Source organism: Equus przewalskii, chromosome 1 (genome assembly GCF_037783145.1).
Source record: "Equus przewalskii isolate Varuska chromosome 1, EquPr2, whole genome shotgun sequence".
NCBI lineage: Eukaryota > Metazoa > Chordata > Mammalia > Perissodactyla > Equidae > Equus > Equus przewalskii.
This window is the reverse complement of record NC_091831.1, coordinates 174,413,662-174,439,904: the sequence shown is the minus strand read 5'-3', so window position 1 is coordinate 174,439,904 and position 26,243 is coordinate 174,413,662. Positions and strand designations below refer to the sequence as shown.

The following is a 26,243-nucleotide window of genomic DNA, read 5'->3' as shown; positions in this document are numbered from 1 at the left end:
CTTTCAATAGTAGAAGGCAAGGACTACTACTCAATCTCTAACGCCGAAAGTGACTTCCTTTTACTCAGTAAACAGGTTTTCAATAAATGTTTCCTGAATAACTCAAAAGATAAACTGGGATTGTTAACATTGATATATTGAGAGACTAACTTGTTTTGGCTGACTCAGAAGTAATAACAATCTATAACCATGATGGAGATGGCCCTAAATATAGCGAAGGTACAGAAATGTGCACAAGTCTTAAGTATATAACTCAGTGGATTCCCACAAACTGTAACCATCACCCAGGTGAAGAAACAAAACTTTGCCATCAATCCGGAAGTTTCCTTCATGCCCCCTCTCAATCATTAACCTCTCCATTCTCCCCAAAGGTAATCACTATCCTGATTTCTCACACCATAGATTAACTTCTAAAACCATAAATTAGTTTTTGAGATTTGTGCCAATAGAATCCTATGTATTCTCTTATTCCCGGCTTCTGCTCAATATTGTGGTTGTAGGAGGTATCCATGTTGATGCATGTAGACGTAGTACATTTACTGTCACTGATGAACAGTATTCCACGGTATGAATATGCCACAATTCGTCCATTCTACTGTTGAGGGACGTTCGGGTTATTTGCAGATTGAGGCATTTATTAATAATACTGCTAGAGACATCATGTTCATCTCTTGGTGAACAGTGCATACTTTTCTTTGGATATATACCCAGGAATAAAATTGTTTGGAGAGAGGATATGCAGAAATGCATTTCAGCAGATATTGCTACTTTTCTAAAGTGGTTATACAAATTTACTCTCTCACCAGCAGTATACGACAGTTCCCTTTGTTCCACAACCTTACCAACACTTGGTATTGCCACTCTTTTCAATTTTAGCTATTGTGGTGAGTATCTCTTTCTGGGCTTCATTCTATTTCATTGGTCTATTTGACTCCACTTACACTGCTGTCACAGTCTTAGTTACCGTAGCTTATAAAAACTCGTTTTCTGGTAGAGTACGTCCTCAACTAGTTCTTCAAGTTTTCAGTTCTTTACCTTTTCTATTTTTATATACGTTTGAGAAGCTTTTAGTGACTTGTTATTCTGATGGCATTGGCCCATATTACCACAGCATGTAATCATTAATAACTTTCTTTTAAAACTGTCAATTTATTAGTTTATAAACTCAATTTATTGCTTTGCTCAAATTACCAGAGTATACATGTGCAGAGTTCCGAGTTCTAGAGGTAGTGCACAGAGCCCTAGATTGGATAGAGCTCATTATCATCTTATCTTCTAATTCCTGTGACTGCACAAACTTGCAACCTTACAGTAACTGAGATGTTTCCTACACAGCCCCTTAGATATCTTTGCTAATTATTACCAGAGCTCCAAACTAATTTCAGTCCTTAAGACACTAGCCCTAGCCCTCTTCAGCTTCTAAATTCTCCGTCAACACTAATTCGTAATCTCTAAAGACCCCTGTTATATCTTTTCCCCCTAGGAAACTGCCACTGCTTTTACATTCTAACATTCCTCATCTTCGTAAGGAACCAATTATGTTGTTCCCTGAATATAAATTCCATATTTCATTTCTAAGAATAAAGCATTAATTTTAAACATTAAAAAAAAAACCAAAATTCAACTTTTAAAATGAAACCAATTTCTAAATGCACACCACTAAAAAAAGCTGGTAAAATTAAAATTAGAATTCTTTATATATACATCAGCAGAGCTTAAGATAACTGAAAATTGCTCTTCATATTCCCAAGATCTCTTTTTTTCTCCCCATGTATTACAGCCCCATCACCACCACTCCCAACAACTGAGCTTTAAGCCAAAACTACTCTTTTCTATTAGCACCACAATTGTTCAAATTTTCCTGGGTAAAAATAAGTGAACAATACTTAATTTGTACAAAGGATCTTAATGCATGCAATTATTTTAGATTCACTAAACAAAATTTTTTTTAAGAACTAGGTTAAGTTTATGGCCATCCCTTTTAAGTGTTTACAAACCTTTTCCTCATGACACACGACACATAGGAAAAGAAAATTTGTACTGCATGCTGGAAAGTATTAAAATCCTTGGATGAAGTGACTCTTGGTGGAAACAAGTGGCCCAGGGATGCAGGTAGCTAACTCTGCAGTTTGAGAAGTTCTGCTCATTTCCTGTTTATTATTCCAAGAAAGGATTTTTTTAAAGATTTTTCTTTTAACATGTTTGTTTACATTTACACAATGCTAGAAATGCTGCTGACATTTTCACTGTTACCATTTCCTTGTCAAGGGAAGGCATTATGAGTATTTAGTCAAAACTAAAGCTACAGTCAATGTTAAATTATGAATTCAAAAAAGGAAATTTAAGTGCTGTCTTGTATAAAGCCATCAAAAAGTTAATACAAGTACTAGTCTTAAGCAGTCACACAAGTCTAAGCCACATTTATTTGCACATGTATAGTAATGGGCAACAGATACTCCAAATTCATACAAATTTATAAAACAAAGTTAATAATCACTTGGTACACTTGCGTGTTATCTTGCTCACAGATTCAAGTGTAGATTAACTTCCTTCATTTTGTAAACTTTCATACAATACTTAAACAAAAATTCTTGAAAACACATTATTGGCATGTTTCAGAGTTAGAGCCAACACAAAAGTTAAGACAAGACCACAAACTCAAAAACCAAATTTAGAATATACTTTTCTACCTCCCTCCCCTAGAAAGAAGTGATTATTTTCTTTAACAGATATATATGCTGTATCACACAAGTAACCATGGAGACAAAAGAATGATGCTCCCATAATCATGAAGAAAATGCCAACCAAATTATACTATTTTAAGTTATCTACCAAATACGTGGTTTAAAGATGAGGAGGGGAAAATGCTTAGATTAAAATAACAAGGGAGATTAGAAAAAACAGTAAATGATTTCACGGAGAACTATTATGTTCCCCCTCAAAGCTGCAAAGATCTGATTTTGACAACTCAAAATAACTGCCTAAGGCAAATAAAAGTGAGGAAACTTTCAAAGACATTCTAATCACGTTCAGTATCTAGTGATAAAAGCTGAAAATGGTATCAAGAGGATATTTATTATACAAGCGTCAACGAGGACATCTCAAAACTAATGAAAGAAATGCACATTTATTTCTACAAAAGCAATGTATGATACAGAATTAGAAGGGAACAGACTTAAAGATTTACCTATTAAAATATACATTCTTACTGCAGAGTATAGGATATTTAAAAAAGATGACAAGGGATGTTAATCTTTTTTTATTATTATTATTTTACATATTTTGGAACCTCACATAATTTTGATAAATAACTCTTACAAAATTATGCAAAAAGTACAAGAATGTCTGGTAAACAAACAGTCTGTATTTTCCAAAAAGATTTTTTACAACATGCAATTCTTAAGGCAGCATCCTCCTTACAAGGAAAGGTAATCCTTTTACTCATCAAGAAATCTTCTGCTGCAAAGAATAGGCTAAGAAAGCCTGGCTTCTTCCATTAACGCCTTTTGTCTTTCCTGTCTGATTTTCGGTCTCTTTCACTTCTCGACGATCTTTTGCCTGATCGACTACTCTCGGATATAGACCTTTTCCTGTCGGACCGGGAATTCTTATCCTTTGATCCTTTCGTATCTCTACTACTACCACCTTTTGAAGATTTGTGACTTCTTTCTAGTCCTGAAGTATCCCTTCGCTTCCGATCCACGCTCCTTCTGTGCTTTCTATCTCTGTTATGTCCCCGGCCCCTACTCCGACTTCTACTCTCACTACTGCTAGTAGTGCTGCTGCTACTGTCTCTGCTGCTGCTGCCACTTGTACTGGAGCTGCTGCTGGAACTACTTCGACTACTACTGCTACCGCTGCTGGAACTGCTGCCGCTGCTGCTACTGGTTGAACTGCTACTGGAACTGCTACTGCTACTGCTCCGACTCCTGCTCTTGCTCGTTTTATTCCTAGCTCTACCTCTACTTCTGCTCCTAGTTTTGGTTTTGGTTTTGCTCTCTGGATGCACCGTCAAGACTGGCTCTACTGTCACCTCAGTGAGTTTTACAGATTCTAAAGGAAACTCCTTCCTCTCAGGCAGTAAGTGCCCTTGCTCCTGAATGACCTGAGGTGGTGGCTGAAAAACAGCTAAGGGCAAAGTCTCAGGCTGAGAGAGCGGATGGGGCTGGAGCACTGGCTGGGGCTGGGACTGAGATGGGGGCGGGGGTGGGGGCTGAGGCAGGGGCTGAGGCTGAGCCACAGGCTCAGGTTGGGGCTCAGATTCTTTCTCTTCTTTTTCCTCAGGCTCATTTTCCATTTCGAGAGCACTAGCATTCTCTTTCACAGGAGAAAGAGATTTACATTCTTTATCTGGCTCAACTTCAAATTCCATCTCTGGCTCCAATTCTTTGCTAGTTTCATTTTCTGAAGGTTCTACACTTTCCACTTGATTGGTTTCCATGACTTCCTGCTCAGCAATGACATTTTTGACACTCTCGACCATCTCTAGCACATCCATAACTTCTTCAGGCTGACTATCCTGCTGCTTCTCACTTTCCCTTACCTCAGTTTCCTCCTCCATCTTAACCTCCATTTCCTGCTTTTGCTCCTCCTCCTCCTGTTCTTTCTCCACATCGCTATGAACTATACCTATTTCCTTTTCCTCTTCCTCTCCTGGTTCCTCTATTTCTACATCATTGTGCTGATTACCTGTCTCCTCCAACTCTTCCTCTCGCTGAGCCACCTTACCCTCTTCTTGCTCCGCCTTCTGTTCTTCATTACGCACCACCTGATGCTCTTTTTCCTTCATTGATTGTCTTCTAGGCCTAGCCTCCATTTTATTTATTTGTTCTGCAAATTCGATGCGTCTACCTTCAAATAAAGCTAAGGGATAAAAATTTACATGTGTAAAATTTACCATCATTAAGAAAATTCAAAGTCGTAATTTGACACCTGGTCAGAAAATGTTATTGAGCTTTATCTCAATGTCTTTGTAAAGAGATGATGACCAGACTGATAATGGCAAATAAGTAATTACACATTGACATAAAATGATAAAAGCAAAGATCCACTGGAAACCTATATAGTAAGAAATTAGTAGCAGGCAAAACTATACCCCATTATCTAACTGATGGAAAGAGAACAACCTTTTGCTATCTTACTTCACGCTAGATAAAAAATAAAATTTATTTTAAACAGAATCAGTTTCATGGTATCATATGATGCATTAATTTTTCTGATCCCAAGGAGAGAGAAATCATCTAACTGCCATCTTAGCAATGCCCATCCTTCCATGTATGCTTTCTCTATCGACTACATCAGTGTTCGCTTTTCCCCCTTACTTTATTAGCATTTATATCTGGTTACTAAGAGTACCAAGCAAAAAGAAGCCAGCTCAAACATTTAAGAAATTCACATGTATTAAGCACTGCCTACAATGTAAGTTTCAGATTAAAATTCTTCAGGAAACAAACGCCCCTGCATTCCAAACATATTAGCACCTTAGAATAACTTTTTTAAAAAATCAACTATTGAATCACAATTATTACAGGAAACAAATGTGTGTTGTGTTACCTTACCCATTAAGAAAATTTCAACAGACTGCTTCAGTACACTTACCATTCATTTTTCTCTGTGATTCTTCTATTAATTTTTGGGTAGCTGGACACATTCTTCCAGGAATATAGAACAAATGGGGCTTTGTCTTAGTTCTTATATATTTAATTATCTTGGCGTTATGCTCATTCCATTCTTCTTGCTAAAGAAAAGGTAAAAGTCAGTGCTTTTGTAAACATGAATGATCACCCATTTTAGAATTCCAAAATACTACTCACCAGCTGCGCAAGCTCAACCTTCTGTTCCAAAAGCCGCAGTTCTGTTTGTTTAGCACGCCTTTCCTCGAATAGTTCTCTCCTCTCATTTTCAACCTGCTTTCTTTCTTCTTCTGCCTGCACTTCAAGTTTTTGTTCAATTTCCTGGCGCCTCTTTTGCTAAAGATAAATAATAATCTTTAAGAGCTTATTACACATCCTGATTACGTGAAACATTACAATTTTCCCAAGCTATCTGTATACATCTCACATTTGCAATTCAGGATATCAGCTAATTCAAACTTAGCACTTAGCATTTGAGGCTGATTGCAATTTCTCTTTTCAGGAAATGGGGACCAAAGCTTGTTCACATAAAAATCTAAATTTCAAGGCTATTAGCCATAATATCAATAACTGTTCCATTTCAACACAACTTTTAGTTAAGCTTCGTTCATAAATTGACCAAAAAAAAAGCAGTGCCTTTATAGATTAAATTTTCAGTTATTTCTCTGACCATATCAAAGAATTTAACAGAAGCGATGTCCTAATGAAGTAATTAACAAACTAGTCAACTCTCCCTCCCTTTTAAAACATCTACTGCCTTATTCTTCAAACATTAAAATGCTTTTAAGCCTTCTAAATTCCCTAGTAAACAAATGCTAAAGTAAAATTTATAAACCTTCTATAACTGAATTATCACCTCTCTTTCTACTATAGTTCTCCCCTGAGAAGCAAAAAGTTGGTGTTCAACTCTGAGGACACAATTTTGCAGCTTGAATAAAATAAAAACTTCTGGGGCTGGCCTGGTGGCCGAGTGGTTGAGTTCGTGCGTCCTGCTTCACTGGCCCAGGGTTTCACAGGTTTGGATCCTGGGTGCGGACATGGCACGGCTCGTCAGGCCACGCTGAGGTGGTGTCCCACCTGCCACAACTAGAAGGACCCACAACTAAAAATACACAATGATGTACCGGGAAGCTTTGGGGAGAAAAAGGAAAACATTTTTTAAATCTTTCAGAAAAACATAAATAAATAAAAAATAAAAACTTCTGGAAAGATGACACAGTTACATAAACTGTAGAGGGCAGGTAATGTTTATGCTTTTGCTTCCAGAGTGCTAAGTACTGCCTCTGAGTGTGTAAATAAGTCTTGAAAAAGAGAATTACAGAACTAGTTACAAAGACTGAGTTCAACTCTCCTATTTGAGAGAAAGCACTCTCAAGCCTAAAGAAGTAAAGGGACTCGTCCAGGACCAGGAAATGAGACTGCGGTAGAATCGAGAGCAGATCTCAGGTTCTCCTGACTCACAGACCAGGGCTCTTTGCACTACAAAACCAGGTTCACTCATTTACTTCACAGCACATCAAAAAAAGACCAGTTAAAAATAGAACGACTCCAGAAAGTTTTATAAGTTTTTCCTTGGCTTCATTTTAGGCTTTCAATGAAGTCTTGCGAGAGCTTTTCAGCTCTTTTTTAAAAAATATAATCAACTACTTTGGTAATTTAAACAAAGGAAGAAAAGGAAATTTACTGCATAAATACCCTTTCAGTAGCAACAGTGGATTCTTGTTTGAATTTCTGAAGGGTGCCCATCAACAAGCCAAATATTCGTCGGTTCCTAAAGAACAGAAAAAGAAAATTCAATTCCAATGTTCCACTTCATGTAGGCCCACCATTTCCTAAAAGAAACATACTATAGACACTTGAACAATTCCTTAAGTTTTCTTAAAATGGCCGTACTTGACAGGAGTTCTTTCCCCCAGAAGCAGACTAAAGATACCTTTGCTTTCCCTTTTCATCCATATTTTGATCCTGGATAAGGTCTCTCCGTGTGCGCTCTTTGGAGGTAGCTACAACTGAAGACTGCAAAGCCGGCTGTGAGAGATAAGAAATCTCAGTAATTTTACTAGCACATGGGTGGCACTCTTTCAAACGTAGCAAAGTGAAAATACTATATTCATCCTCAAAGAAGTTCTTTCAATCTCAATTACCTTTTTAACATCATCGTCCTCTGGGTCGCTTTCTTGGCGTGATTCTCTCCGAGTCCGACGCTCCCCGCCCAGCCTGACACAGGGAAAAGAATTGAAACCACCGCTGTAGAATGTGCCTTAAGTGCATGCCAAGGGCAAATGACTACTTTTCTAGGACTCATTTCCAGAAGCCTCATTCTACCAATCTCCAATCCCATTTTATTCTTTCCTCTGGTAGTAAAAGCATAAAACGTTATCACCAATGCCATATCCAAACTGTGATCTCCTATGATATATTTCTCAAGCTGGTTAAATTTTTGTAGTACCAGACAGAAGAGTGGCACAGACTGATTATTTTCCCAATCTTGATTCTTCTTGTGACCTTTTCTTTTGGTAAAATATCTGTTACTGTTAGTGAAGAACTGAGTTCTGGGGGATACTGGCTTTCTCAGTTCAGTCAAATACCAAGGGAACAGACTCAGAAAAAACGGTATACTACTCCATTCTAACCCAACCCAATCCGACAGTATTTATCTTTGCATGCTACCTCAGAACACAGAGCACACAAGCACACCTGCACAATCTTTGCCTCCAACATACCTACTGACTGCCCCTTCGAGGTCTCTCTGTTTGGCTGGGGGTCCTCCTCCACTATCTGAGAATCCACGCCTGCAATTAAAGAAGTCCGACATAAAGCACTTGAAGTTTAAGATAAATGATATCTCCATTCAGCAAGAGAATTTAAATTTTTAATTAACACTTTCATTGAAAGTAACCTTAAATGCGCACTCGCTCAAGATACTTGCAAGCATGCTTTTAAAAACTACAAAAATGAATTAAGTTTACAGAAAACGGGTACAGTTAATATTTTCTCCCGTGTCTAGTTTGGCATGTAAATGAAGTTCCAGGATCAGTCCACAGAAAACTACACCTGATCGCAGCTTTAAACAAAACAAACGAGACACTCCGAACACTGGCTCTACCACGATTTTTGTTTCACCCGATACATGACCTTAGCATAGGAAGCCCCAAGTCTTAGCAGAGGGATTCAGTCCTAAGGAAACCTTACCTCAGCAATAAACTACCACGTCCTCTACCTCCACCAGGACCAGAAAGGGCCAGCAATCTGGCTTGGATGGGCCTACAAGAGAGCGACAAATCAGTACAAAAATCGCATGTGCACACGTCTAACGGCACCAGACTCTTCCACGGGCGCCGTGCAGCCCAAAGAGAAAATGACCAGAAAAGTTCTAAAAAGACGGTTTCGAACCCACGTGTTGGAAACAGGGCAGGAGGTCCCATTTTATTCAACTTCCTTGTTTCTCCAAGACCAGCATCACAGGAATGATGTTGACCTCGCTGCCACTACACATCAACGAGTTCGGATTGGGTCCTGAAGTCGCCCACCCCAAGAAGGCGCACGTGGGCAGGGGGCTGCGGCGAGGCGGCGGCCGCGTCCCGGGAGGGCTGCGGGCACAGGGCCGGGCGGGGGAAGCGGCTTTGTGCGGCGCTGCCGGGCCTGCAGGCCGAGGGCGGGAAGCGGCCGCCCGGCCTCCCCACGGGCGGGAAGCCCGCCCGGCGCGGCCGGCGCTCCTCCCCACACGGCCGAGCCCGGGGCCGCTCGGCGGAGCCTCAGGACTCCCCGCTCGCCGAGGCTGGGGTTCCAGCGCCGCCCGGCACAGGCCTCAATATTCCAGCCTTCTCAGGCTGGCCGCCCGCCCGGTCCCCCCGGCTGCTGGCTGCCCCTCGGCGCCGGCATTTCCCACCGCCCCTACCTCACGTCATTCGGATCCCGCCCGGTGAGCTTGCGAATATTCTCGTCCACGTTCTTTAGGCTCTCTTTGGCCTTTTCTAGCTGCTCCTGCAAAGTTCTCACTGCGACCGCCATCTTCTCCCCGCAGCAGGCTTCGAGACTGCTCCACAGGCCGCGCCTGGCCGGGTCGCGCCGCGAGACGCGGGCGGATTGACAGCTGGGCTCAGCCAATGACGACAGGCGTTGCTTTTCGGCCTCAACCACTCAGCGGCCGGAAGGGGGAGAGCCTGCCGGCCTTTGTGACTCCGGGCCAATGAAAAGTCGGCCGGGCAGTCCCCTCCCTCCCCAGCTAGCTGCTGGTGGCTGCGCTCCGCTTTTAGCGCAGGCCGGGGCGGGCCTGAGTCCCCGGGTCGTCCGAGACGTTGGCTCGCGGGCCTACTCTTCTGGCGGGTAGCGCGGAGCGTTCCGGCCCTTTCAGCCTGTGCTATGACGGGCCTTAAACTCTTTTAACTGCCTAACCACATCAGGGTGGGATGGAGGCGAGCTATTTCCCCCTTTTCCCCGGTAAATGATTTGATTAGGAAAGGGTGCGGCCATTCTGTTGGTGCGCATGCTCAGAGAGGGGCTGCGGGGCACAGGCTTCCCTCGATTAGGTGAGCCGAAAGTGAGCAGAGGGAAGCAAAGAATGAAGGAACAGGAAAAGTCATTAACCGTAATAGCTAACAGTTATTTTGTTCTGTACTCTGTGTCAGTCGCTTTACGTGCCTTATCCCTCACAAACCAAAAGCTTGAATAAAATGCCTGCTGTTACTGATAAGGACGTTGAGTCTGGAGATATTGTAACCGTCCCTAGGTCACACCAGCCGGGAATCGCCGTCCGATCAGACCCTGTGCAAGGATGTACTAGAAGAAAGAAGCGACGGTGAGACAGACGAGACAGGCCTAGCCTCTACACCTGGCCTAGAGCTGGTTGGTTTAAGATGGGGTTTGGCGAGGGGCACTATTATTAGTTGTGTATGTGAGGGAGTGTCATCCAGCTTCTCATTCCGCTCTACCTGCACTGCCAACGTGAGAACCGGTTTTGTTCCAGAAATATATTTGCAAATTATAGCTCAGAGAGCATTTCCACACGGAAATGATGTTATGTATAATCTTTGGGTTCTCATCCTCCATCGGTCAGCTAAGCATCCTCCTTGAACTAAGCATTAGTGAGCCAACTATATTTAACTGGAGTTACCCTTGTTAATTCATCCAACTGTCTTTAAAAGCTCCTAGTGTATAGAGGCAGTAAGCTAGGTTCTGAGGATAAAGCCTAGAACAAGATAGCTGTGGTCCTGCTTCAGTGGGGTTCGTAGACTCATTAGGGAGCAAAGATCAGTCATGTACTCATTCATTCATTCAACAAATATTTATTGAGCGCCTGCTATGTGCCAGGCACTATTCTAGGCACTTGGATACATCAGTGTACAGTAAAGATCTCTGCCCTCAATGAGCTTGGTGGCAGGAAGAGTGTGGAGACAGACGATAAACTTAAGCAAATTACATTGCATGTAAGAAATCGAGAAGTGCTATAGAAAAGAAGAAAAAGTAAAGCTGGGTAAGAGGGACGAGAGTTGACAATTATTTAATTCTGATTGTGAGCATACTTAGTCTTATTGACCCTTATCACAACCCTGTGTAGTAAGCAGTACGGAAAGCATGAGAGTGTGGTGATAGTACATCCTAACCACCAAGTGTATCAGTGTTTCCATGGGAAAATGCTTTTAGAGTTAACCAAAAATATATAGGATCTATTCCTACTTCCACAGGATCTATCATTAGGATCCTGGGCAATTTAACATGGTCTGCTTTATTGAGGACAATCAGTGGGATGCTGCATTCAGCATTTAGTTAGTGCTCAATAAATATTAGTTTCCCCTCTATTCTCCAAAATATTCTGAGAACCCCTTGTTATTGTAGTTTGAGAAATTAACCTTAGCAACTTGGTCAGTTCCTTACTCTTTGACCTCAGTGGGCTTGGACTTCTGTTCCTTGACCGTGGTGATGAAGGGAGAATGCAATCAGGACATAAAAACTTGATTTTGCATACAGGAAGTTTTAGTGCTGGAAAAATTAAGATTGTGGTTGCAAAATACTTTTCAAACTTACACTACTTAGTGTTTTCAAAGGCTTACGTGGAACTTTTATGCTCGATTTATGTGATGATCGAAGAAACTGATTCAAACATCAAAAAATTACATCCAAACATGTCAAAAAAAAGCTGCCATAATTCCAATTATGGAACATGATCTTAAATTCCTCTGAAAGGGTATGAAGAGTTGAGAGGTTATTGTTAACAATTTGAGGAAACTCAATGTTAATTTAGGGAAAGCAATGAATTAATTGGGAAAAAATCTGCTTTGCGAATTACTAAGAAAAGAACGAATCACGGGCTAAGCAACACGTTCAAGCCAGAGTTTGCCAAATTTAAGAGGTGCGTATGAGCTAACATATGTATTTGCACCTCTGTAGGAGTTGTGTCTCATATCTGGGATAGATTATGAACTCCATCCCACAGTAACGTCGCTTTCTGAAGTCTTTAGCATTTTTCTGTTCACCTAATCCTCTGATTAATTTCTAATTTCTGGTTCGAATACATCTTGTTCTTTGCTTAGTCCGTTTTCTTTGTTCCTCACACCCCACTTCCAGTAAACCTCCTGGTGGCCAAAATGGCTCTAAATCTTTTTGCATTCACAGGCTTAATCCAAAATGGATTGGGGTAGTTTCTCAATATATCTAAAATTTATAGCCTGAAATATGATGATTTATTCACTCTTTTTACAACTTTTCTTATTGAACATACAGCAGAAGTGGAAGCTTTTGGTGAAGCTAATAAAAATTCATGTCAGTTCTAATTCATAGCTAATGAAACAGAGATGGCAGTGGAAGCTCCTTTTGTCTGATTTTACCCTCCACCCGCCACTTCCGACATCATAGGCGAGAGGAACTGTCCTCCTGTCTGGGCGCCAGCAGTCCACCCAGAGGAGGAACTCTGTGATCATAGAGCTGGCGGAATGCCGGGGTAGAGGGGACCGGAAGTTGTTCTCTCGACCCCCGCCCCGGGGCCGGATCGGGTCTCCGGGGGCTCTAGTAGGTTCCCGCTGCTGTCAGACTGTCTCGTTGGGCCCGAGGGCTGGGTGGCCCTGGGGTGGGCTCGTCCCGGTACCGGGCTCCCTCCAGGACCAGCCTTCCGGAAGCCGAGCGAATTCCTGTCTCCCAGCAACGAGGGTCGGGCTGCGGCCTCCGGGCTTGGCGGCGCGGTCCAGCTCGCCTAGGCGCTGGCCGGAACCCGGAGCCGGGCCCCGGCGGGAGCCGACACCGGAGCCTAGAAGAATAAGCAGGAAATGGCGGACGAGGCGTTGTTTTTGCTGCTGCATAACGAGATGGTGTCTGGAGTGTACAAGTCCGCGGAGCAGGGGGAGGTGGTGAGTGCTGCCACACGCCTTTGAGGAGGTCCTTTTGCGGTGACACTCCTCGTATCCCCTCAGTTCTTTCCTTCAACCCTTGTCCCATCGCCCCCCAACGCCTCCCGCGGTGTAGACAGCCTGGTCCGCCTCCAGAGATCCAAAGCTCTGGAACCTGTCAGCTGCCTTCGGTCTCTGGCATCCTCCTCTCTTTCGCACCTTCTACTAGCTGATACTTTTTTGCCCATTCCCATATCCGGGTCCTGCAGGCCACAGATTTTCTTACTTTTAGTGTTGTCCCTACCGTGATTTATGGCCTGGTTAACTGCACAGCTGATTTTGGCACCACTACTTAATTCTGCTGTCACTTCCAGCACCTCCGAGCCGTCCGCTGGCTGTCCAGCCTGAGAATCCTGTCCCTCTCTCCTCATCCCTAACCCGGATACCACTCCACGCGCCTCGAGGACAGAAGGTTGATGAGATTTGAGGTCAAAGCAGAGGAAACTTTGCAGGCGTTACTATAGTTAGGAAACACAGATTTAATAAATTCAAAAAATATTTAGTGCCCATTAAACGTCAGAGCTAGTTCTAGGTGCTGGGGATATGGTAATGAACGAAAGAATGGCCCCATCCTCTGGAGGTTACTTCTAAAACGTGGGAGTCCTCATTCACTCATTGACTTATTCAGAGAATATTTAAGTGTGTATTGTGGGCCTGACGCTGTGCTAAATGAATAAGATGAAACCCCTGCCTCACAGTTGTTGGGGAATAGGGCTTCCATGAATAGTGAACATATTGAGTAGTAATTAGGTATAGCATCATGGAGTTGAAACAGATTTTATAAATGAGATATTCCAAAGTCATCCTCAAGTCAGAAGCCCTTTCTATAATGCTGTTGAAAAAGAGCTGGAAAGTGGGAGTAGGAGAAGCATTCTAGGCAAACATAAAGGCCTAGAAGGATGAAAGAGTGTGGTGTGTTTAAATACAGTCGTCCCCCATTTTCCTCAGGGGATCTGTTCCAAGACACCCAGGGGATGCCTGAAACCACGGATAGGGCCGAGCCCTGTATGTACTATGTTTCTTCCTATACATGCATACTTATGATAAAGTTCAATTTAGGGCTGGCCTGGTGGCGCAGTGGTTAAGCTCGCACGTTCCGCTTCCGCTGCTCGGGGTTCACTGGTTCAGATTCCTGGGTGCAGACATGGCACCGCTGGGCAAGCCATGCTGTGGTAGGTGTCCCACATATAAAGCAGAGGAAGATGGGCACAGATGTTGGCTCAGGGCCAGTCTTCCTCAGCAAAAAGAGGAGGATTGCCGGCAGATGTTAGCTCAGGGCTAATCTTCCTCAAAAAAAACAAGTTTAATTTATAAGTTAGAGATTAACAACTACTAATAAAATAGAAAAATTATGACAATATACTGTAATAAAAGTTACCAAAGATTTAGCAACCTCAGCATATGATATTTTTTCTTTCCTTATTAAGTCCAGAACCTGCACCTTTTCTCTTAAAGGAAGCACTTTTTGGCTTCTCTTTGGCATATCCGAATTGCCTGCATTGGTACTCTTGCACTTTGGGGCCATTATTAAGTAAAATAAGGGTGACTTGAACACAAGCGCTGTGTTAGGCAACAGTCGGTCTGAAACCAGACAGCTGCCAAGTGACTAATGGGCAGGTAGCGTATACAGCGTGGATCCGCTGAACAAAGGGGTGATTCAGGCCCGGGCTGGACGGAGCTGAACAGCTTGAGATTTCCTTACACTACACAGACCAGCACACAATTTAAAACTTGTGAATTGTTTATTTCTGGAATTTTCCATTTAATATTTTTGGACCACAGTTTAACACAGCTAACTGAAACCGTGGAAAGTGAAACCACAGATAAGGGGGTCTACTGTATGCTAAAGCATACATAGCACCGTGACTATATTGAATAGGCAGAGAGTGAGAAGTATTGAGAGCTGAAGCTAGAAAGAGCGTTGTGTGAGTAAAGGATTTCACCATTCTCAGTGGAAGATTTTTAAGGAGGGAAACAACATGGCCCATTTGCATTTTAGAAAGATATCCCAGTGTTTGGGCTGCAGGGGGAAGATCCTTTTAGTGAGAAGATCCATTATTGCAGGAGTCCAGGCGGGAGATGATGAAGATCTGAATTAAGACAAGGATAGAGAGAAGAAGAGAGAATGGTTTGAGAGAGAGGAGGTAGAATCTCTAGGACTTGGCTAGGTATAGGAGTGAGAGTTGAAAATTGTTCCAGGTGTTTACTTTGAGCAGCTGGGTTGGAAGGAAAGGGCATAAGAGAGAAGAAAGAGATGAAGATAAAGAATTATTTTGGACAGGTTGAATCTTTGAGATGCCTGTAGGATATCCAGGAAAAGGTACTGCCAGTTGTAAACTATTAGAAGGATAGTGTCATAGTCCATTTGGCCTGCTATAGCAAAATACCAGACTAGGTGGCTGATAAATAACAGAAATTTATTTCTCACAGTTCTGAAGGCTGAGAAGTCCAAGATCAAGGCGCCCGCAGATTTGGTGTCTGAGAAAGGCCTGCCCTTGGTTCATACACGGATGTCTTTTGGCTGGTCCTCACATGGTGGAAGGGCGCTAGCTAGCTCTCTGGGGTCTCTTTTATAAGGGCACTAGTCCTGTTCTTGAGGCTCCATCCTCATGAAAGAATCACCTCCCAAGGGCCCTGCCTTCTAATAACCATCACATTGGGGGTTAGGATTTCAACGTATGAATTTTGGGGGGTCACGGATGTTCAGTCTATGGCAGATAGGCATGATGTATTTGGAGATATTGTTATGAAGACATCACAAGAGTTGGAAATGAAGCAAATCTATTCTTACTCAGACGCATCTGTAATAGAGATTTTTTCCAAGCTGCAATCTTTTGACTTTATCATCATCAACAACCAGTAGTTATTAATGCTTAGCATCCGTGCTAAGTGCTAAGTAGCAAACATTTGCTGTTTGTGCAGACTTTGCCCTCTTTTTCCCCTTTTCCCCAAAGAATCACTAGCAACACACCTCTTTTACTCTTTTATCATAAAACCCCAGCCCCCTACACACATGCACAATCAGTTCTCTTCATTCTCCTTTCTCTACTTTCTTTCCCTCTTCCATCTCTTGCCCAGGGAAGTCTTTTTTAAAAATCTTTTTTTCCAATGGAGTAACCTCAATTAAACAAAACAGAGCTGTTAAAAGTTTTGAATCATTTAACCTAAAAATAACTTTCTTTTCCTATTGCAGTTGTTTACGGTGGGGAAAAAATTTGAAAGTGCCTATAAGCAAAAAGGATTTTTAAAAAGTCATGTGGAAGTCTTGATCATTAGAATCCATATTGGAATCTGGTGCCTGAGGGTTCATTGTATTAGTGTCTCTACTTTGAGTGTGCTTCAAATTTTTCATAATAAGTAAAGTAAAAGAAAGACACATAATCCCCATAATCCTGTCATCTGGAAACAGTTTTTATGTATCTTTTCAGACATAAAGTCATAAGTTTTGAAATGAAATAAAGGAAAGAACCAATGTTTTCACCCTGCAAATCACTGATTTTCAAACTATGCTTGAAGAAGAACCAAATCTCTAAAAACTGAATAATTGGGAATTTACCAGTTTATAGAGAATAGTGTTTAAAAAGTTAATGGATAAGATATTCCCAAGTTCAATTTTTCTTAAAAATTTGGTATCTACTAGAGAGCACTCACAGATGCCAAAGTGAATGAACAAGTAGCAACCTCAGAAGGTACTTACTAGAGCTTAATTTAGAAGCTCATGTGATCATAGTTAGGATTTGAGAATGTCTACATTATAAGCATATTTCCTGCTAATTAGTATATTCTTAGTGATTCTACAAAGAGCAGATTGTTCCGCAAAGAGCATCATAACTTAAGGATACTCATTCCACCTGGGCATGTTTGGGAATGAGTGTGGAGAATAACAGAAAAAGCAAGGATAGTGATAAGTACAATGTTAGATGTATGTGGAGAGTGTTATGAGAGCATAGGGCCCAAAGGAATATCAGGGAAGGCTTCCGGGAGGATGTGATACTTGAATGAATTTAAAGGATGTGCAGTCTAGGGAACAGCATGTGCAAAGGCATGGAGGCAGAAGAAAGCATGTCACTCTGGAGTTGCTGCAGAAGTTTCACAGTGGGAGAGGGAAGGATGTTTGTGGATATGTGGCTGTTAGTGAATCGGTTACCTAGCCAGGGAATGGCAGATAATGCCATGCTAAGGAGTTTGGACTTAATTTTGAGGAAAGGGGAGGGGGTGCTGAAAGGTCTAGTAGAGAAATAATATGATTTGTTTTTTAGAACGTCTGTATCAGAAATACAGAGGATAAATCAGAGGAAGAGAAAACAAGGAGATCGGTTGGCAAGCTCTAAGTGAAAACCAGGAGAGAAACGATAGGGCTAACTCACGCAGGAAGGATGGAGAGAGCAGATGGGTTTTGAAAAGCGTGTAGCCCATAGACTCCACAGGACGGCAGTGTGTGTGCAGAGTGGGGAGCAAAGAGGTGAAGAAAATGGAAGTTTGCTGATTGGGGTAACTAGGTGCATGGTGGGTGCCATTAATGAAGTCAAAGATTTTTGGAGGCAGAGCAGGCTGAGGACATTAAGATAGTGAATATCATTTTAAATATGCCTAGTTTGAGGGACCTAAGGGACCTGTAGGTGCCTATGTCCAATGAAGTCTGTGCTAGAAATACAGATTTAGTAGTCACAGCCCCATTAGTGTTCCTTAGAACAAAGTTCAGCAAATAATGAGGCCTGTGGTGTACTTCTTAGTGGGAGACAAAGAGGCTTCAGAACAGATAAAAATCCTTGCCCTCTTGGAGCAGTATCCTAGCAGAGGGTGGGGGTGGAGGGACATGGGCAATATAAAATTGGTGAAAGGTATAGGACATTAAATGGTGAAGTTCTTTGGAGACAAATTAAGCAGGGAAATGGATTAGGGCACCAGAATCACTTTTAGAGGGCTTCTTAAAACACAGATTACTGACCCCACACCTACAGTTTCTGATTCAGAATTTGGGGTTGGGATTACAGAATTTGCAGTTTTTACAGGCTCCCATGTGATGCTGATGTTGCTGGTCTTGGGACACACTTTGAGAATCACTAGGATAGAGAGTTTCCGAAGGGAATGATGTTGCAGTTTTGAAGAAAATGGTTAAAATGGGCCTTATTGAGATGGCGACATGTGAGCAAAGATTTGAAGGGAGGAAGCCGCCTATGCCAGAGCCCTGAGACTGGAGTGTGGCTGGCATGTTTAAGGACAGCAAGGAGACCAGGCAGCTGGAGCCGAGTGAGTGGAGAAGAATAGGAGGTTGAGGCCAGAGAGATACAGGAGTCTGGATGGTATCGGGCTTTGTAGGGCATCCAACGGATTTGGGGAGTCTTCAGCATAGGGATGGTATTTAAGGCCTTAAGAGTAGGTGAGATTGTCAAAGGAAGAGTAAAGCAATTGCATGATTGCAGGCATAGGATGGTGGGGCCATCAACTAAGACACACTGGGAACTGGAAAGCTTGGATGCCTGTAAGGGACATTTTGAAGCAAGGAACAATAGAATTTAGTGACAGCACAAGGGGAATGGCTGACGGAAAAATGTCAAAGGTGATAGCTTTGACCTCAGTTTTATAGCTAAAGAGAGAGGAAGAATACTTGAAAATGGGAAAAAAAGGTGGAGAGAAGAGTAATTAGGAAGAGGCTTTGGCATTTTTGAAAAGTAATAATAAGTAACATTTCCCTGTATATCTTATTGTCTTATGAAAATGATTAGTACTAAGAAAATTCAAGTATGACTTGTAATTCACTTTTTCTTATAATGTTTTAGTGAAAAAATTATAAATATTTACATTAATATTTTTAGCCAACATCGTAAAACAATTTTTGAGTACTAACATTCTGGCAATCTAACAGTATTCAAAACTATTTTTTTAAAAATAGGAAAATGGACGCTGTATTACTAAGCTGGAAAACATGGGGTTTCGAGTGGGACAAGGATTGATAGAAAGGTGAGCAGTATGGATTTGAAAATTTTCTTCCAGGTAGGTGATGAACAAAGATGATCCATTTCAAAAGATTGCATAAAACTTGAGATACCTTAATTTTAATTCCCAATTTTTTTTTATTGTCCTTTAATTCACAGATTGAAATTTCTTTTGAGGTCTGATGCTATTTTAACTCATTTATCCAACTTTTATGTTTTAATATTTGAATAAAATATATATATTACATGTTTAGACTTATTTTTTCCTGAAAACTTTGGTGTTCTGAAACAGCTATCTAAAATAGTGTTGCATTTCGTAGTTAAGGTCTAATGGGTTCTTTGACCTAAATGGAATTTTGTTTAAACACATAGGGATGGAAGTGCCTTAGAGTCTATGTTTATGCATATAATAATCTTCAAATTTATAGGTCAATTCTTTTTAGTATTCCTTTCTATCTGAATAGTTCAACTCTGATTATATTCTATGTAACAGTATTGTGATCATGCTCAGTTTTTTTGTTTTTTTTTTAATGTGCTAGAATGAATTGTACCTAAAATTGTGGCTTACTGTTAGAATATACCATTAGACTAATTTTAGCCTCGTAATCATCTAACAGAATGTGAATCCATTGAGATGGGATCTACTTTGCTTGGTGCTTGTCACTTTATGACTGTCAGTAAATGTTCCATGTTGTTCTGGCATTTGGAAACTAGTGAATAATTTGCTCCTCTTGCTTTCTTTGGAGGAAAAATACTGTATTACTTCTAGTTGATCTTTTTAGGTTTACAAAAGATACTGCAAGGTTCAAAGATGAGTTAGATATCATGAAGTTCATTTGTAAAGATTTTTGGACTACAGTGTTCAAGAAACAAATCGACAATCTAAGGACAAATCATCAGGTATTTGGATAAATTAAGGCCTATTTTTTCAGTCCTTTAACAATATAAATGTCCTATTTTAGTGATTTACTTATTATATAAAACTTATGTAATTTCTAGTCAACTATGGAATGTTTCTGTTTGTTAAGAATATGTCATTACTTTTTTCTCTGATCAGGAATTAAGAATAAAGACAAGGACAATTATCAGTAATGATAGCTGTTCTATTCCCCTAGTTAAATAAGTTATTTTAAGTTTTTAAAAGTAGCAAATGTCAGAATGATAAAGGCTTTAGGATTTGGTTCCTTAGTTGTTATTAGTTAGTGCTGATAATACATAGAACCACAATTATATCACATTTATGTCTTTAGAATAATTTCTGATGTCTAATTTCTGGAGTATATTTGATTCTTAAATAACTTTTCCATTCTTTAGTTGCTGTCATATTTTCTGTTCTTAAAATATTTTAATATAGGGGCCGGCTCCGTGGCTGATTGGTTAAGTTCGCATGCTCTGCTGCAGCAGCCCAGGTTTTGGATCCTGGGCGCGGACATGGCGCTGCTCATCAGGCCATGTTGAGGCAGCGTCCCACATCCCACAACTAGAAGGACGTGCAACTAAGATATGCAACTGTGTACGGGGGGGTTTGAGGACATAAAGCAGGAAAAAAAAAAAAAAGAAGAATGGCAACAGTTCTTAGCTCGGCTGCCAATCTTTAAAAAGAAAATTAAAAAAATTTTAATATAAAAAATATAAAAATTGCATGGAAAATTATGCATTTAAATAGATTTACTTTATAAAACTCAAGAAAATATTTAGAGTGGATTTGGCATTTTGATTAAGTAAAAAAATGAAAATAATGTATCTAATACCAATAGAATTCGTTTTTTATATAACAGTGTCAGCCTTAGCTTGGAAAGTCTTGAAATGCTAATAGGAAGGAGTGACTCTGATTATTGGCTTTCTAGATATGAGTTAATAATACATAACTGCTAATTTCACCTGGACATATATTTCTCATTCCTTTGCACTTGACTATGAGTTCTTTAAGGATAGGAACTATTTCTTATGCATCTTTGTCTCTTTAGTATCTAAAAGCTTCAATACGTATTAGTGTTACAAAATACTGAACAACCCTTCAGCTTTTTTTTTTTTAAGATTGGCACCTGAGCTAACAACTGTTGCCAACCTTCTTTTTTTTTTCTGCTTTCTCTCCCCAAGGCCCCCCAGTACACAGTTGTATATTTTAGTTGTGAGTGTTTCTAGTTGTGGCATGTGGGACACCGCCTCAGCATGGCCTGACGAGCAGTGCCGTGTCCACGCCCAGGATCTGAACGGACAAAACCCTGGGCCACTGAAGTGGAGTGCGCGAACCCAACCACTCAGCCACAGGGTTGGCCCCCGCTTCAGCTTTAACATTGCAAAATTCTTTCATTTAAAGAAAATTTGACCAATGGAAAGGAGAGTTTTAATAACTTTAAAAAACTCTTAAATCGTTTTGAAGGGAAGAGATCATTTTTAAGGATTACAGACTACACTGACTTTGGATGTTTTTTGTCTTTTTGGAACAGGGCATCTATGTACTTCAGGACAACAAATTTCGTCTGCTCACTCAGATGTCTGCAGGAAAACAGTATTTAGAACATGCTTCTAAGGTATTTAATGGAATAGAAGATTGAGGTTTTCTGTTATGAAAAAGGTAGAACCATATGGAAAAGTACAATGCCACTCACAACAGACTTTTATTTTAAAATAGGTTTTAAAGTATTTTTTTATTTGTTTAAACACTTTTGTATTAAATAGGAAAAAGATGTTCACTATAGTAAAATAACTTATATTAACCTGTAGCTAAATTGGCTTATGATAGTCCAGTAAAGAAATACTGTCACTAAATGGCATGGAAGTGTAGATTAATGGTAGATTCTTGGACATAGCATAGGTACATCAGAAAAGCTACTCAAGCTTATAAAACTAGTATTAGCTGTGCAGATTTTCACCTCAGAGTTTATGTTTACAATCTCCTTTAGCAAATTACAAAAGTTTTTTAATATAGTTAACATTTATTTCTCAGAATACATGTTTTATGTTAAGTATATCTTTGTTTCTGGGTTTTATATAGTTTTTGTTTTTTGGTCTCAGGTAGGAATCAGTAGGTAAATCAGATGTATTAAAGAAAGCTGACAAGTTTTAATATAAGGGTTCCTTTGAAGTGATTAATATCTGGGGCAGTATATCTGTATATCTGGGCTATTTGTCTGTAAAAATTTGTCCATACCTAAATTATGTAATACAAAGGCAGTATAGGTATAGTGGAAAGAGCATGGACTTGGGACCAAATAAATCTAGATTTTAAGCTAACTCCACAACTATAGGTTGGTAACATAGGGTAAGTTATATAACCTCTCTGGATCTTAGTTTCCTCTTTAATAAAATTGGTTATAATAATACCTATATTATAAACAATCTCTTCTAGCTCAGACTTTCATGACTCCAGATATAATTACATGTCACTACCCGTTTATGTATATTAATTATAAAATAATATTCTATATTACTCATAAATGTGTAGTGTTGTTGAATATCATGCAGTACAAAAAAATGTAGATAATCAAGCATTCCTTGGATTATTCATTTTTAGTTCCATTCTTATCCTGGCTTACTCTGCTATAACTCAGTCCCATTCCCTTTCCTTGTTTCGGTATGACAGCGTTTTTCAGTATTGGCGCTACTGGTATTTTGAATTGGATAATTCTTTGTTGTGGCAGGCTATAAGTCTTGAACAAATCAAGACTCTTGGTTGTAGAAAGCAGAAACCAATGCTGATTGAATGGAATAATATTAGTTGGCTTACAGCATTGATGGGAAGGCTCAGAAAATAGGCAGGAACCATGGGAGGTTAGGGCAGCCAGAAAGACAGCCCAGATCACTCCACAGGGACGGTCTGGTTAGAATCCTTCGGGCAGCACTGACGTTAGACGCAGGCCGCCTTTGCTGCTTCTAGAGCCAGTTCTAACCTGCTTCCAGCTTGTTTTGTCACTCACTCTAGATTCAGGAGTCCTGAACTGGAGCACCCAATTGGCCAAGCTTAAATCATGTGGCCATATTTTATTTGTCAAGGAGGTGGGAAATCTAGCAATCTGAATTTTCAGTAATTTGAAAAATTCTTCCACAACCCTTTTTTTAAACAGCAATGACTTATTCATAGCCAGGCTTAACAAATGTCATGTTTATCAATAGCTTTACTATCTTAGTAAATCCTTAATATTTTTTACATTTTTTGTTCCTTTTAGTATTTAGCATTTACATGTGGCTTAATCAGAGGTGGCTTATCAAATTTGGGGATAAAGAGTATTGTGACAGCTGAAGTGTCTTCAATGCCTGCCTGTAAGTTGAATTCACATTTCTTGCAAATGTTTTTAGTGATTTTTTTTTCAGGTCTAGTGTTTTTTTGTTTGTTTTTTGTTTTTGTTAACTTAGAGGAAATTGAAAATGCTAAACCCATTTTACTTTTATCAATTTTAACATTTGGTGTAGTAATATGTAGCATACTTATATTCATATTCAATTATTTTTTAACTCATAATGGACAATGATTTAAGAAATGTGCTAAAGAAATTCAAATTTATGAGAATTTGAAGGATGATTCTTAACTTTTAAAGGAAATTTTTCTGCACTATTCTTTTTTTTCTGGGGAAGATTTGCCCTGAGCTAACATCTGTTGCCACTCTTCCTCTCTCTCTGTTTTTTTTTTTCTCCCCTAAGTCCCAGTACATGGTTGTGTATTCTAGTTGTAGGTCCTTCTGGTTCTTCTGTGTGAGCCACTGCCATAGCATTACTACTGATAGACAAGCGGTGTGGTTCTGCGTCTGGAAACCAAACCCAGGCCACTGAAGCAGAGAGCGCTCAACTTAACCACTAGGGGCTGGCTCTGCAGTATTCTTTTAAGATAGCAGATTTTTCTATCGCATTGAAAATGTTTTAACAGTTTTCTAGGATATATATGTATTATATAAAGCTAGATAAAACCAAGTAGACTTTTACTGCTATACCCTTTTCAAAGATCTTTTCACCAGAGCTACCAACCAAGAATAAATTTGACTTGAACATCATTCTATTTCCTTTCTTTTCACAATGATGTCTAGCAATGAAATACCCCAAAGGCAGGAATCACAAAAAGAAACAAAGGCACCTATTCACAAATCAGATAATCATCTCATAAAAATGGAATTGACTTGATTGAATATTGTGAAGAGTGTGAAAAATTGACATCACAAGTTTCTTGATTGAAGCAACTTCCCAAATAGAGCAGAAAATTGATGTTTAGGCTTGTTATCCTTGTACCTAAAATCAAAGAATGAGTTTTCATGTTTCCTTTTTTAGGTAAATTTCAGGTGATGATACAGAAGCTGTAGAACATACTGAAGTGCAAGGCTTCAACAGTGTAAAGGATACATTATTCATGGATAAAGTATTCCACGTAGCAATGATTTAACTACATGGTTGGACGTTTGTATTGATATAATCTATGTGCTATCTCATATAATGAAAGATGCACTCTTAAGTGGGAATAAGGTTGTATTTTATCATTTTAATACAGACCAAGTTAAAGCAGATAGAGACATTCTATAACATACACTTTACTAAAACTCTTCAGAATGAAACCTGATTTCAAATAACTACACACCAAGATGGAGGACCCTTATTTTCAACATTCTGATTTGCTTAGAGTGATGTGTATTTAACACACATGGAGAAGCAAAACTCAGGGGTTGATAAATTAGCATAAAGAAAAGTATGCACCATTCAGAATCATTTGTGTAATAATGAACAAATTTTGGTTTTGTTTTAGTTATTTAAGAAAGCAAACAGTACACTAAATTAAACTTAATTTTTATTTTATTGCTTATAATTTATTTCTATTAAAAATTTTTATGCCTGTATATAGATTTGTGTGTGTTGTGATATATATATCATATCTGACTGCCTAAATTGCTTAAAAACTTAATTTTACTTTAATAGAATTCAGTCCTTGAGAGCTTGATTAATGTAATAAAAGTGAAATATAGATTAGTTTAAATGTGAATTCATTGACTCCAGGGCCAAAGAATATTAGGTATTTTAGGAAGGAATTTTTATACTTAGTCCTGTTACAGTCTTGACTTTCAACTTCTCTCCCCATGTGTGGAAGTGCTGGTGAAGCGTCTAACATCTTTATCTTTATCCCCTTCTTTACTCTTCCCCAGGGGCAGAGGGTTGGTAATTGGATTAGTCCCGCCAACATTCATTGAACCTGTCTTCTCAGTGGGTTGGGGTCAGTGCTCGTCTAGTAGGTCTCTCACCTCCTCTTCCATCTGTTGACATGAAAGGACAAGCATGAAGATGAAAGCCATCACACTGAGAGCAGGATGCACAGAGAGAAAGCACGTGAATTGTGCTCCTGAATTAACCAATCCTGGAACTGCTTTACCTTTGGACTTTTTGTTATGTAAGATAATAAATTCCTTATATTGTTCAATCTACTTTTGGTTGTGTATTTTATTACTTGCACCCAAAAAGAGGTCTCTCTTAGCAGAGACAAGGGGAGAATTAGGTTATATAAGAAATAGTATGAGAGAACTGAATTTCCTTTTATCTGGGGCAGGGGAGGAGGAGACACTTAAAGGTTTACATGTAAAACAGTAGAACCATCAAGTACTAAAGAATATATGAGATTAGTTTTATGATCTTGTAGTAGAGAAGGCCTTTTCAAAATGTGGAAAATCATAAAGGAAAACTAAAAAAATAATTAATATCATATCTTCAACAAATGCTATTGGGAAAACTGGATATCCACATGCAAAAGAATGAAATTGGACCCTTACACCATACACAAAAATCAAAGTGGATTAAAGACTTAGACTTAAGACCTGAAACTATAAAACTCCTAGAAGAAAACAGGAAAAGCTTCGTAAGGGTCTTGGCAATGATTTCTTGGATTTGACACCAAAAGTGCAGTCAACAAAAGCAAAAATAGACAAGTGGGACTATATCAAACTAAAAAGTTTCTGCACAGCAAAGGAAACAATCAACAGAGAGAAAAGATAGCTATGGAATGGGGAAAATACTTGCAAAGCCTATATCTGATTAAGGGATTAATACCCAAAATATATAAGAACTCCTGCAACTAAATGGCAAAAAAAGAACCCAATTTAAAAATGGACAAAGGACCTACATACTTCTCCAAAGAAGATGTACAATATGGCCAATAGGTATATGAAAAGATGCTCAATATCACAAATCAGGGAAATGCAAATCAAAACCGCAATATCACCTTACACATATTAGAATGGCCATTATATAAAAACAAACAAAAAACCAGAAAGCAACAAATGTTTGCAGGAATGTGGAGAAACTGGAACCCTTGTGCACTGTTCGTG

At 39.7% G+C, this 26,243-nt stretch overlaps 2 protein-coding genes across 2 annotated transcripts; one reads left to right on the top strand and one right to left on the bottom strand.

Moving 5' to 3' along the window:
* Positions 1-2,392: 2,392 nt before the first annotated feature.
* Positions 2,393-9,906, bottom strand: PNN (pinin, desmosome associated protein). Its single transcript, XM_008519437.2, has 9 exons — positions 9,532-9,906; positions 8,826-8,897; positions 8,357-8,425; positions 7,778-7,850; positions 7,567-7,661; positions 7,329-7,404; positions 5,814-5,969; positions 5,599-5,737; positions 2,393-4,863 (listed from the first exon to the last, which is right to left on the bottom strand). Exons 1-9 carry the CDS (start codon positions 9,642-9,644, stop codon positions 3,497-3,499), a joined length of 2,160 nt encoding a protein of 719 aa, XP_008517659.1. The 5' UTR covers positions 9,645-9,906; the 3' UTR covers positions 2,393-3,496.
* Positions 9,907-10,046: 140 nt separating this feature from the next.
* Positions 10,047-25,346, top strand: TRAPPC6B (trafficking protein particle complex subunit 6B). Its single transcript, XM_008519438.2, has 6 exons — positions 10,047-12,973; positions 18,906-18,973; positions 19,731-19,848; positions 21,399-21,482; positions 23,118-23,211; positions 24,208-25,346. Exons 1-6 carry the CDS (start codon positions 12,893-12,895, stop codon positions 24,237-24,239), a joined length of 477 nt encoding a protein of 158 aa, XP_008517660.1. The 5' UTR covers positions 10,047-12,892; the 3' UTR covers positions 24,240-25,346.
* Positions 25,347-26,243: the final 897 nt, after the last annotated feature.